The 14959-nt window shown below is 33.7% G+C and overlaps 1 protein-coding gene across 6 annotated transcripts in view; it reads left to right on the top strand.

Annotated features, from left to right (window-relative positions):
- stmA (Protein EFR3 homolog stmA) overlaps positions 1–14959 on the top strand; it is a 226373-nt gene that overhangs the window by 194227 nt on the left and 17187 nt on the right. For 5 of the 6 annotated variants that reach the window (XM_067772649.1, XM_067772648.1, XM_067772650.1 and 2 more), the window contains 2 exons: positions 395–646; positions 791–832. In XM_067772649.1, coding sequence (XP_067628750.1) covers positions 395–646; positions 791–832 — 294 coding nt within the window. The remainder of the gene's footprint in view (positions 1–394; positions 647–790; positions 833–14959) is intronic. The other variant, XM_067772651.1, reaches the window with a different exon arrangement.

Genomic DNA, 14959 nt, shown 5'->3' with positions numbered 1-14959 from the left:
CAGACTCCCTGATGAAGATGTTATAAAAAACATCGAAACGCGTAGGAGAATAAGAAAAAACAAAAGTTTTTGTCTTTTTATTTATCGGCCGAAAAGCTCCTTTTGGAAAAATTAATAACAATTTTTTTAATTTCCAGCGAGTTACTCGCCACTCGTAGCAGACTGGTGGCTCTTATTATATTTTTGCTCTTTGGTATTAAGGCAGAGCCGCAATGAAGTTCTTCATACAGATGTTCAATGCAATCTTTTGCATGCCAGTAACATCGCCACAATCACGCGCATCTATATGAAATACTGCTTATGAGACGGGGCCTTTATATATGTGTCTAATACATACCTTCTCTTAAAATACTCAATTATTGCGTACAATAATGATTTTAAAAATTATTTTCAGTTTGTAAAATTTGCAAATATAAACGAAGACACACCATCGTACCACCGCCGTTATGATTTCTTTATTTCAAAATTTTCCGCTATGTGCCATGGAAACCATGACAACATTGAACTACGTGATAGTATTCGCTTGGCTGGTATTAAAGGTTTACAAGGTGTAATACGCAAGACCGTTTCGGATGATTTAGTGGAGAATATTTGGGACAAGGTGCATATGGAGAAAATTGTGCCGTCGCTTCTGTTCAATATGCAGGTGAGCTAAGTCTGATATATTATTCTATAGAAATTGCATGTTGTACTAACACAATCACATATTTATATTAACTGTACTTTCGTTTCAATTAAATTAAATATGAATTTTTCTCTTAATTTCGAAAATTTAATGCCGCTGAAAAAGTTTTGCATCAACGTTTTATTTGTGAAGAAAAATTTAATATCGGTAACAAAATATATTTTTTTATATTAAAATATTAGTTTTAGCAGAAAGTTGGGTGATTTATTTTAAGATTTATCGATTGAAAGAAAGTATAAGATGTTTGTTCCACGCGAGGCAGAAGTGAAAGCTCTCTCGTGTTGTTGTTGTTGTTGTTGTAGCAGCGCTTCGCCCCATCCAATAGGTACAACCAAAAACAAATTGTCATCAATGTCCTCTAACGGGAGTCCAAGGAAACTTGCAGTTTCAACAGGGTGGACCATAATGAGAGGAGTGTTCGAGGCGTTGGTTCCACATTACAATTAAAGAGATGGTTGGTGTCATATGGGGACACATTGCAAACAAGATATACATTTTGTATGTCGGGGTTGATTCTGGATAGGTAAGAGTTTAACATGTTACAGTGTCCAGATCGAAGTTGAGGTAGAGTGATTCGCGTTTCCCTGAGGAGTATGCGTTCCTCTTCCGCAAGTTTTGGGTACTGTTCTTTGAGTACTGGATTCACCGGGCAATTCCTAGCATAAAGGTCCGACGCCTGTTTGTGGAGTTCGCTGAGGACCTGCTTGTGTTTTTTGGCTTCATACGGCTGAGTTCTCAGGTGCCGTATTTCCTTATAATGCTTACGGAGATTACTCCTTAAGCCCCTGGGCGGTGTTGGCTCATCAATCAGATGTCTTGTGGGATGCCCAGGTTTCTGGATATTCAACAGGAACTGTTTGGTTAGTATCTCATTTCTCTCCCTGATGGAGAGTATTCTCGCCTCATTATGTAGATGGTGTTCTCGGGACATAAGAAGACAACCCGTGGCGGTTCTGAGAGCAGTATTTTGGAAGCCTGTAGCCTCTTCCAGTGAGTAGTTTTTAGACTTGGCCACCATATAGGGGACGCGTAGCATGCAATCGGCTGGCCAATTGCTTTGTAAGGTCCACCTTTTAAGACATGGGGAAGGCTAAACCCTTCCAGGTCTTGCAGTAACGTGCCATGGATGACCGTATCAAAAGCTTTTAATAGGTCTAGCGCAACGAGTACTGTTCTGTGGTGGGGGTCTGGATTTAAACCGCAATTTATCTGGGTGCTAATGGCATTTAGCGCGGTGGTGGTGCTATGGAGTTATCTAAAGCCATGCTGATGACAGGCTAGCTGCAAATTTGCTTTGAAGGAGGGGAGCAAAGTGGCTTCAAGCGTCTTGGCTACTGGCGATAGGAGAGATATGGGGCGATATGACTCTCCTATGTTAGCTGGTTTCCCAGGCTTTAGTAGCGGGACCACCTTGGCCATTTTCCATTTTTCGGGAATGACAAAGGTGGAAAGAGACAGCTTGAAGACATGTGCTAAATATTTGAAACCCTCTTTCCCTAGCCTTTTAAGCATCTCTCGTTTAATATTGGTCTGGGCTTCTGGCAAATCGCTTCAGATTGGGAACTCGCTTTCGCCAATCACTACAGTTAGCGTTTTGGATTGATTTATGTATCTTTTATTTTCGCCCTCTGGCTGCAGATTTTTGATTCTAACGTCGTATTGTTCTAACCTAATTTGCAACATTTTTAATTTTTATAATTTCGAAAAAATTTTAGAGTCGTCAATTTTTCTGATTCCTCAGAAAAAAAATATATTTACAACATAAAATTAAAAAATGGAAAAATATTTTGTCTCCTATTTCGTCTTCACCGCCGTATTTATCTAATATTTATCTCTATTAATCTCTCAAATACTTACTATACTAGAACAAGGCTAGATAATTTAAACTGTCCACAATGAACGCGTAAGCAGCTTATCGCGCAGTGTGCATGAGCTTTCAAAAATTAATACTTGTGCATACTAACGGAAATGATGACAATGGGACGCTGAATGCAAAATACACTTCGATTATAGACTGTTCATGGTCATTTTAGCATTTTTGAGCATAGGATTCATGGTTCTCAAAGAAGTTTTCATAGCTTCCGCAACCCAGTTGACAAACTAACCTACGCGAGGCGAATCCAGATACCAATATGCATGTATTATACACATATTTACGAGAATATCTAAAGAACAAAATGAGAAAACAGTGAGAATTTTAATTTGTTTTAAACGTAACTTGCCTCTCAACGGTTTTACCTTGTAAAATTTGTGTCATGGTTTTTACTGATCATAAGTAGTTAATTATTCGCAGCTAAGCAGAGCTCACAGAGTATATAAATTTTGTTCGCATAACGGTACCCCGTAAAGGCATAAACTAATCGAGATAGATATAGACTTCTATATATCAAAATGATGGCGAAAAAAGAAATACATTTAGCCATGACCGTCGGTCCGTCCGCCCGTCTGTCCGTAAACACGATAACTTGAGTAAATTTTGAGGTATCTTAATGAAATTTGGTACGTAAGTTCCTGGGAACTCATCCCAGATCGCCATTTAATATGAACGAAATCGCACTATAACCACGCCCACTTTTTCGATATCGAAAATTTCGAAAAACTGGAAAAGTGCGATAATTCATTACCAAAGACAGATAAAGCAACTGTAGTGCCATAGTAATTCACCGCATTACATTGTAGCTGGCAACTCCCCTCTTTGGAAAAGTGCAAGATGCAACCATGCATCAGATGGACTTGGCATCACTAAAATGTTAGAGTCGAGCAACGCGGAGAGTTTCTGATTGCTTGAAACTGCCGTTGCTCGACGCCATCATTAATTTCGTTGCTAAGCAACGTAAGGAAAAATGTGCCTAGTCACAGAGCTGCGTTAGCGGCAGTTTTCAGTTTTAAGCTAACCGGCAACCTAGCTATTACAACGCGAGTTATGAAAGAAAACTAAAATTTATACATATATATATACTAAAGTAACCGACACTAAACTGTTTTATATTAAAGAACCCATACATATATCTATTAAAGAAAACTAACGGAATTAAACTGTGTTTTAATAAAAAGAAATTAGAAAGAAAATAGTGGGTAGTGAGCGCAGAAAGTTCCTGCAGGATCCCAATATGGATCCTCGATATGGCGACCGTGGGCCGAAGCCCTGTAAATACGGCGAATGGCCAAAAGAAGGCAAGCCTCCCAACAGGCATGGGTGCACTAATTAAAGTGGATAAAACCCACAAAATTTATAAATTCGAAACCTATAAAAAATTCATAAAATCGAAAAAAATGAAAAATTAGCAAAAATACATACATATATACAAGAAAAATACAAAAAAAAAAGTATAAAATTTAAAAATATCTACAAAAAAATACATAAAACATTTGAACATTTCTACAAAAAAAAAAGTTACAAAAGTTTAAAAATAAAAATCAAAAATCTACAAAAAAAAAATACAAAATTTATAAAAACCCTACAAAAACAAATTTAAAAAAAATTTAAAAATCTACAAAAAAAAATACAAAAACTTAAAAAACCATTTACAAAAAATATATATAAAATTTAAAACCATTACAAAAAAATATAAAACTGAGAAAAATCTACAAAAACAATTTAAAATCATTAAAAACCAAAAAAAAAATATATATAAAAATTGACAAAAATCTACAAAAATTTGGAAATTTGGATATATTCAAATATATATTCAAAAATATTAAAATTACAAAATTTAAAAAATGTACAAATAGACATATACATAAATTAGTGGATAATGGTACATGGCTGTGGCATTGGTTTTGGCAGTGGCTAGCGAGAAAAATATTTTGTGGAGACATTTTAAGAAAATATATACGTTTAAAAGAAAATTTTATAAAAATAACGGAGATAAAAAGAAAATTCGGAATTAATAATACAACGAACTAATTAGATACAGAAATAATATAATTCAAAAAAAGAGAAAAGCTCAAATATACGGTTTGGCATAAACTGTACAAAAATCAGTAGTGAAAAACGGCACTAGCCACGCCACTTTAATAACGGCACACCGCCGTAACATCATGACCAACAGCAGCAAAACAGCAAGCGGTAGTAGGTGCAGCGGCAGTGGTATGCGAAAAATTTTTTTATTACATATATACATTTTATAGGTTACACTTTTCAATTTTCATCATTATATAAACTAAATTACAAATTTTTATTAAAGAAATAAACATAAAATATTATATCAATTTTTCCAACTTTCTGAAAATTTTTTCAAAAAAATTACTTACCATACTAATTACAAAATTTGTTTCATTACATTCAAAGTAAATTAAACTAAATTATCTACTACAAAAAACAACAATAATTTTTCACATACATATAGGTATATGCGTAAGCTTACAGGTAGGCACTGTGGGACAGGGTCGGACTAAAGCTTTATTTGGTATTTTCAAAATTTGCCATAATTAATAATTAACCATAAAAATTGTTGGTTTAAGGTCCCACTCTGCCCTACAGTGGGCTCCATCACAAAAGAATACAAACAAAAATTTTGTTACTTTTTCAAAAGCGGTGCGTCCGCATATAAACAGTTAAAAATATGATAACAATTTTTCTTTAAAGCGGTGCGTCCGTGTGTAAACATGACATACATTTTTTTAATCCCGGTGCGTCCGAGGACATTTATATTACAATTTTGAAAAGATGCGGTGCGTCCGTTTCAGGTCTTATATGAAATTATTTGCCATTCTTTAATTTTTGCATTTAGATAATAAAAATTCAATTAAAAATTATAATTTTTGCCATACATTTCAAATTCAAAATTTTTTTCTCAAATTCTGTACATTTAAAAATTCTTACATTTCAATAAATATATTCGTAAACAATATTTAACATCTTTTAAATTGCATGTGAATTCCAATTCCCACTTCCCGTTCTGCATGAAAAATTTTCAGCTAATTCCAATCATTTGCGGACAACAAAAGCGTAAAGTAAATATTTTTGAATCTTTCTTTTCATTAACTAATAACTAACTTTAGTATTTCAATAAAATCCACTAACCAAAGTTTTTTGCAATAAGTATTCGCTAACCAATTTTATAATTATAAAATATAAAAGCTTTCAAAAATACACACTTTCACAAACTTCCTTTTAAAATATTTTCATAAATTTCCTTTAAAATACTTTCATAATTTTCTTTTGAGCTCAACTTAAATCAGTTCTATAAGCAAAATGAAGATTTTCGTTAAATTACCGGATAATTCTTTCAGTTTTCAAATTCAAAATCCTTTAAATTCAATTTTTACCCAATCTTCAAAAATAATTTCCACATATTTTGCTCCAATAAAATTTTAATATTTCGTCTGTTCGTTTCAACACGTATGGACCTAAGAAATGGGAAGGTAGTTTCTAAAAATTCACATCCAGGTTCAAATTCCAAAAATTAAGAGCAAAATTTAGATTCCAAAAACCGCTTCAGCTTCAACTGCATCTTCAGTTGATACCTTAACAAGTGAACATAATAAATTATCCCTGAGTGCAGACTTTTTAGGATTTGCTGATCAACCTGTAATTCCAAATTCTAGTTTTTCTATTCTAATTCCGATTCTTAACGTTACAACCATGGCCACAATCGAGGAGAAAAAATCGTTTATTAGTACTTGTGCCTCGATTATGAGAGAAAACTACAGTGGAGACCCGTTAGCACTTGGCTAATTTATAAATACAGTAGAATTAATGGAAGTATTCTCTAACGAAACTTTAACCCCTACTTTCATTGCAATTTTTAAAATCCAAGCTCGAACGCAAAGCGCGCGAAGCCCTACCAACGCATATAGAATCAGTCAGCCAAATTAAAGAAGCGCTATGTAGTAAAATTAGGCCAGACAACTCGAAAGTTGTCGCGGGAAAAATTGCAGCCTTAAGAGTAACAAATATCAATTTTTCAGAATTTTCCAAGCAGGTAGAAGAGCTTTCTGATTCGTTAGTACGCTGTCTAATCATTGAAGGTATGACGCAGGCAAAAGCCCATGAGATGGCGGTTGAACAAACCATTAGCGTTTGTAGATTAAATAGTAGGTCAGATATGGTGAAATCAATTCTTGCGTCAACAACCTTCAAAGATTCATAGGACGTTGTAGCGAAAATAATTATAGAGAGAGAACAGGAAGTTAAAGAGCGGCAATTGTTAGCGTTTCGGTCACGGCCGATAAGATATAGTAATTTCCGTGGAAATCCCAGAGGCAACAGTAATTTCAGATATAACAACAATAGTAATTTTCTATTTAACAATAACGCAAATAGGTAACACAATAACACAAATTTCCGAAACAACAATTATAACAGAAGCAATAATCGCAATTATAATAGAGGCAATAACAATTCTGACAACAATAATAATAATCGGTCCGTAAATAACAGAAATTCCAATAATCAGGGTTCAAATTCTAGAAATTCAGCCAACACGAGGGAGCAGGAGCAATTCGACTAAATACTTCTCAATCAATATTTTGTCTAAATTTAAATTTTTCCTATTTCGTCGAAGTCGCTTGTAGCGATTCTCATAAAATATGTTCTTTTCTAGTAGATTCACAGGCAGATATTTCATTAATAAAAATTTCCAGTTTGGCAAACGATGTAGAAGTAGACGATAGTAGCGTAATAAATATAACAGGCGTAACAACAGACACTAGGAACAGTTAATACAAGCATAATTGCATCAAATACATTTTTTCCTCTGACTCTTCACGATGTCAATGCCAACTTTAATATTCCTTCGGACGGTATAATAGGGAAAGACTTTCTAAAAACGAACAAATGCATAATCAATTATGCTAACGACACAATTATATTCGGACAAGGGACAGGAAAGGTAAATATTTAAATTTTGCATAGCACTTCAACAAATACTCTTGTAATTCCACCAAGATACGAAGTTTTTCGTGTTTTTAGTTTGAAAAATTCGACAAGTCCAGTTTTTGTTGATTCTCAGGAACTTTGTAACGGTGTTTTCACAGCCAAATGTATCGTTGATACAAAAAACCCAATAATAAAAGTTATAAACACCACCGACGAGGTCAAGTACGTAAAATATTCCAATATTCAAACTGAAGACATAAAAAACTTCAATGTCTATCGCATAAATGAAACACCTATCGATTAAAAACGCATAGAAGAGCTTAAATCAATTTTAGCAAAACAAATGCCTTCTTATGCCAAAAAGAAATTACTTGATTTATGTTTGAAATATTCTGATATTTTTGCATTAAAAACCGACTTAATGACGCTTAATAATTTCTACGAACAAAAACTTAGATTAACTGACAAAACTCCTGTCTATATTAAAAATTACCGTTTGCCATACACACAACGCGAAGAAATAAATAAACAAGTCGAAACCCTATTACAGAATGATTTAATCGAACCTAGTTTCTCAAATTATAACAGTCCTTTAATTTTCGTACCGAAAAAAGATCCAAGAGGCAAAAAGTCGTATCGTATGTGCGTAGATTTCAGAGCAGTTAATAAAAAGCTTATAGCCGACAAATTTCCACTAGCACGCGTTGATGACATACTCGACAAGCTTGGCAGAGCCAAATACTTTTCAACTTTAGATCTTTTTTCTGGTTTTCACCAGATACCCCTTCACCCTAAATCTAGAGACATAACGTCTTTCAGTACAGATCGAGGAGCTTTTCGTTGGAAAGTTTTACCTTTCGGGTTAAATATAGCACCAAACTCTTTTTCTCGTATGATGTCAATAGCATTTTCAGGCATTTCGCCAAATCAGGCTTTTATGTATATTGACGACGTTATCGTCATTGGATGTAGTGAGACACACCACCTTAAAAATTTAGAAAAAGTTTTCGAAACCTGTAGAAAGTTTAATTTAAAGCTGAATCCAAATAAGTGCAATTTCCTTCGTTCCGAAGTAACTTTTCTAGGCCATAAATGCACGTCAAAAGGTTTGATGCCAGATGATTCGAAAATAGACGCTATTAAAAGGTATACTAAACCAAAAGACAAAGATGCGGTTAGGCGATTTGTCGCGTTTGCAAATTACTACAGGCGATTTATACCGAATTTTGCGTCTCTGGCAGCGCCTTTAAATCGTTTAAATCGGAAAAAAGTTGAATTTGTTTGGGATGAAGCGTGCGAAAACGCTTTCGAAAAACTAAAACTTGCATTAATGTCTCCTCAACTTCTACAATACCCTGACTTCACAAAATAATTTATGATTACAGTAGATGCTTCTAAGAGTGGCTGTAGTGCTATATTGAGCCAAAAGCATGGTGATAACGATTTACCAATTTGTTTTGCGTCAAAATCTTTTAATAAAGCAGAACAGAAAAAAACAATTATCGAATTAGAACTCCTAGCAATACATTTCGCTATAAAGCATTTTAGTCCATATGTTTACGGTACAAATTTCACAGTAAAATCCGATCATAGACCACTAGTTTATCTTTTTAACATGAAAGATCCTTCGTCCAAACTTTCTAGAATTCGATTAGAACTGTCAGAATATAAATTTACGATTGAATATATAAAAGGAAAATCTAACGTTGTGGCTGATGCTTTTTCACGCATTAGTATAGACGAAATAAAAGAATCTACAAAGCATGTTTAGCAGTCCAAACGCGATCACAAACCAAACAAAAGGAATTACAAAATAAAGACGATACTTTTAATGATACTTTTTGCGAAACGTCTAAAGTACATGTTTATGACAAATTTTCATACAATTTTTCAAATAAGATACCGCGAATAAAGTCGACTATACAATTTAATAAAAATAATGAGATCTCCAATATACAAATTTATGCGCATTTAAAACATAAAAAACTAAATTTACTTAATTTTGTGATAGCTAACGGAAAAACAAATTTAGATGAGTTATTTTCGAGGCTTGAAAAAGTAGCCGGCAGTCACAATATTAAGCAGCTAGAATGGGCAAAAAATGATTCAAAGAATTTTCAATTACAAATTTTAAAATCAGCGGTAATAAAATTTTAAAATAATTACAAATAATACTAACAGACCCTGTAGAAACTGTAACAGAAACAGAGCAAAAACAAAAACTTATGACAATTTATCATGAGGATCCTTTGTTAGGCGGTCATTGCGGTACAAAACGATTATATTCAAATTAAGAACAAAATACTATTGGAGATATATGACTCGTGACATAGCTAAGTTTGTTAAAAAATGCAATAAATGCCTTTTGAATAAAGTAAAACCAAAAACAAAGGAAAATCTTGTGTTGACTCCAACACCCTGCAAACCCTATGACATAGTAATTGTCGATACAATAGCTCCACTTCCGGAATCAAAATATGGTAACAAGTTCGCTGTTACTATGATTTGTGACTTTTCTAAATACCTGGTAACAGTAGCTGTACCATATAAATCAGCAAAAACTATTACTTGTGCTATTTTTGAAACCTTTATATTAACATATAGTACAATGAAAGCTATTAGATCCGATTTAGGAACGGAATATAAAAACGAATTATTCTCTGAATTAACACAACTTTTAAAGATTGATCATGATTTCTCAACAGCTTACCACCACGAAACTGTTGGTACTGTTGAAAGAAATCATAGAGTCTTTAAAGAATACTTACGTGCATATCTAAACGAAACGTATTCAGATTGGGATACATATTTAAAATACTTTACATTTTTACACAATACTACAAGTAGTTCGGTTTTTGATAATAAATTTACTCCGTTTGAATTAATATTTGGCAGAAAAACTACAATGCCACACGAATTGCAAAAAGAGCAAATTGATCCGATCTATAACGTAGAAAATTACGCGAAAGAGCTTAAGTTTAGAATGCAAACATCGCATAAAATTGCAAAAAATTTGATTAATAAGCATAAAATTAGAAATAATTATTTATATTTATTAGATAAAATGGCTAAGCCTTTAGAAATTAAAGTTAATGATAGAGTTTTAGTAGAAACAGAACCTAGAAATAAATATAAAAATATATATCAAGGTCCCTACATTGTAAAAAATATTGATGGACCAAATATAACGATTAGTGATAGAAGTAATCAGAATGAAAAAATTGTACATAAAAACCGAGTACAAAAAATTAATTTAATTGTTAAAGTTCCGTACTTCCATCTCTTATAAATTTAACTAAATAATCTTTAAGACATAAATCTTTTTTAGGAATACGCCAATGAAGGCAAAAGAAAATAATTTTTAAGGTACCAAATAAATATAAATTTACTAACGTAGATCCTACAATAAGAATAAAAAGCAAAAAACCGGTTCATTTCAAACTATAAATCAAATATTTTACAACAAAATTTTTTTACATATCTCATTTTCTTTAAAAATTAAAATTTTAATTCTCTTTTTAAAAAAAAAAGTTGCACTGTTCTGAACGAACGAGTCCCGGGTTAACACCGTTCATTCAAAATATTACAACAAATTACTAAAGCCCAAAGAAGAATGTGGCAAGATTAATTACTAATTTTACCAAATTCTTCTTTTCTAAAGGGGGATGATGTAGTGCCATAGTAATTAACCGCATTAAATTGTAGCTGGCAACTCCCCTCTTTGGAAAAGTGCAAGATGCAACCATGCATCAGATGCACTTGGCATCACTAAAAATGTTAGAGTCGAGCAACGCGGAGAGTTTCTGATTGGTTGAGACTGCCATTGCTCGACGCCATCATTAATTTCGTTGCTAAGCAACGTAAGGAAAAATGTGCCTAGCCACAGAGCTGCGTTAGCGACAGTTTTCAGTTTTAAGTGAACCGGCAACCTAGCTATTACAACGCGAGTTATTAAAGAAAACTAAAAGTTATACATACATACTAAATTAACCGAATCTAAACTGTTTTATATTAAAGAACCCATACATATATCTATTAAAGAAAACTAACGGAATTAAACTGTGTTTTAATAAAAAGAAATTAGAAAGAAAACAGTGGGTAGTGCGCGCAGAACGTTCCTGCAGGATCCCAATATGTATCCTCGATACAACGAAACTTGGTAGGTGGGTTAATCTTATGACGCAGAATAGAAAATTTGTAAAATTGTGGACAATGGGCGTGGCACCGCCCACTTTTAAAAGAAGGTAATTTAAAAGTTTTGCAAGCTGTAATTTGGCAGTCGTTGAAGATATCATGATGAAATTTGGCAGGAACCTTACTCCTATTACTATATGTGTTCTAAATAAATATTAGCAAAATCGGATGACGAACACGCCCACTTAAAGAAAAAAATATTCAAAACTCAAATTTTAACAAAAACTTTGATATCTTTACAGTATATAAGTAAATTATGTCAAAATTTAACTCCAGTAATGGTATGGTGCAACAAAACACAAAAAATAAAATATCAAAACGAGCGTAGCTCCGCCCTTTTTCATTTAATGTGTCTAGAATAATTTTAATGCCATAAGTCGAACAAAAATTTACCAATCCTTGTGAAATTTGGTAGGAGCATAGCTTCTATGACGATAACTGTGTTCTGTGAAAATGGGCGAAATCGATGCAAGCCACGCCCAGTTTTTATATACAGTCAACCGTCTGTCCTTCCGCTCGGCCGTTATACGACGATAACTTGAGCAAAAATCGATATATCTTTACTAAACTTAGTTCACGTACTTATTTGAACTCACTTCATTTGGTTTGGCGAAATCCGACTATGGCCACGCCCACTTTTTCGATATCAAAAATTTCGAAAAATTAAAAAAATGCCACAATTCTATACCAAATACGAAAAAAGGGATGAAACATGGTGATTGGATTGGTTTTTTTACGCAAAATATAACTTTGGAAAAAACTTTGTAAAATCGGTGTGACACCTACCATATTAAGTAGAAGAAAATGAAAAAGTTATGCAGGGCGAAATCAAAAGCCCTTGGAATCATGGCAGGAATACTGTTCGTGGTATTACATATATAAATAAATTAGCGGTACCCGACAGATGATGTTCTGGTTTACTCTGGTCCACATTTTGGTCGATATCTGGAAAACGCCCTTACATATACAACTATGTGGCACTCCCTTTTAAAACCCTCAATACTTTTAATTTGATACCCATATCGTACAAACACATTCTAGAGTCACCCCTGGTCCACCCTTATTGCGATATCTCGAAAACGCGTCCACCTATAGAACTAAGGCCCACTACGTTTTAAATAATCATTAACCCCTTTCATTTGATACACATGTCATACAAACACATTCCAGGGTTACCCTAGCTTGATTTTCCTACGAATTATGAAGGAAAATCGTCCCAAAAAACGTCACCCCTGGTCTACAAGTTGGTCGATATTTCCCAAACATATGTAATATGGAATTAAAAACCACTTATAAACTATCTACGAAACCCTATGAAACCAACGCAGCTAACCTCTCAGCTGAGTATGTAATATTCGGTTACACCCGAACTTAGCCTTCTTTACTTGTTTTTGCTGTAAATTCTATAACGGAACTTAGTCCAAGGCATCTAAAAGTATATTGCTCAATTTACGAATGATATAAAGTTCCCTAAGGGACAAGAAAATATTGGGCAGATACTTTATCTACAGCCTTTGAAGTAGAAGCAATACAGAATTCAGAAATTAATTTCAAAATTTTACAAAATTAGTAGGAACAAGATAGTAAATTAAATAATCACGTATCTGGGCAAACATTTCCAAACGTAAACTTAGTTGAAATTCCTGTTTTAAATTTTAACATTTGGTCCGAATCATCTCGAGATTATCCTAGAACATTCATTCCGAATAGCTTACGCAAAACAGTGTTTGAGAAGTTGCATGGGATATCGCATCCGGGTATTAAAACTATTCGCTGACTAGTCATAAAAAAGAATTTTTGACCTAACATGAACAAAGAAATTAATGCGTGATCAAAAGAATATATTAGTTGTCAAAAGTCTAAAGTTTACCGGCATACCAAATCTCCAGTGAGTAAAATTTTAATACCGACGAAAATATTCGCCCACATTCATTTACATATTGTAGGGCCATTACCCATTTAAAAGGTACATCGCTATATTTTAACGATAGTTTGAGAGGTTGCCTCGTTGGCCGCAGGCAAGTTAAGCTTTTATTACAAAAAAGCATTAAAAAAAAAACTTGGCGGACTTGCGTTATTTAATTGAATCCAACTTAAAATTAATTACAATAATATTCTTATTTCCAATTTACACCTATGGTTGCTTACATTGTAGCATTTACTTATCAAAGTTTTTACAATCTATATTGCTGAAATTTATGATTTTTTACTCTTTTTTGGCAATTTGCCACGCCCCCATAATATACCTTCAAATTGAGCTTAAAAACAAGCAAGGAAGGCTAAGTTCGGGTGTAACCGAAAATTACATACTCAGCTGAGATCTTTGGAGACAAAATAAGGGAAAGTAACTATGTAGGAAAATGAACCTAGGGTAACCCTGGAAAGTGTTTGTATGACATGGGTATCAAAGGGAAGGTATTAAAGAGTATTTTAAAAGGGAGCGGGCCATAGTTCTATAGGTGGATGCTTTTTTGAGAAATCGCCATAAAGGTGGACCAGTGGTGACTCTTGAATGTGTTTGTACGATATGGTATCAAATGAAAGGTGTTAATGCGTATTTTAAAAGGGAGTGGGCCTTAGTTCTATAGGTGGACGCGTTTTCGAGATATCGCCATAAAGGTGGAGCAGGGGTGAGTCTAGAATGTGTTTGTACGATATGGGTATCAAATGAAAGGTGTTAATGAGTATTTCAAAAGGGAGTAGCCCTAATTTGTATATGTGAAGGCGTTTTCGATATATCGACCAAAATGTGGGCCAGGGTGACCCAGAACATCATCTGTCGGATACCGCTAATTTATTTATATATGTAATACCACAAACAGTATTCCTGCTGTGATTCCAAGAGCTTTTGATTTCGCCCTGCATAACTTTTTCATTTTCTTCTACTTAATATGGTAGGTGTCACACCCATTTTATAAAGTTTTTTCTAAAGTTATATTTTGCGTCAAAAAACCAATCCAATCACCACGCTTCATCCCTTTTTTCGTATTCGGTGTAGAACTATGGCAATTTTTTCATTTTTCGAAATTTTCGATATCGAAAAAGTGGGCCTGGTAATAGTCGGATTTCGCCCATTTTTATTACCAAGATACAAGTGAGTTCAGATAAGTACTTGAACTAAGTTTAGTAAATATATATCGATTTTTGCTTAAGTTGTCTTGTTAACGGCCAAGCGGAAGGACAGCCGGTCTACTGTGTATAAAAACTGGTCGTGTCTTCAACCGATTTCGCCCATTTTCACAGAACACAGTTATCGT

Source organism: Eurosta solidaginis, chromosome 3, assembly GCF_040869045.1.
Source record: "Eurosta solidaginis isolate ZX-2024a chromosome 3, ASM4086904v1, whole genome shotgun sequence".
In the NCBI taxonomy this organism is placed as follows: Eukaryota; Metazoa; Arthropoda; class Insecta; order Diptera; family Tephritidae; genus Eurosta; species Eurosta solidaginis.
The sequence above is the reverse complement of the archived record's forward strand: the minus strand, read 5'-3'. Positions and strand labels throughout refer to the sequence as shown.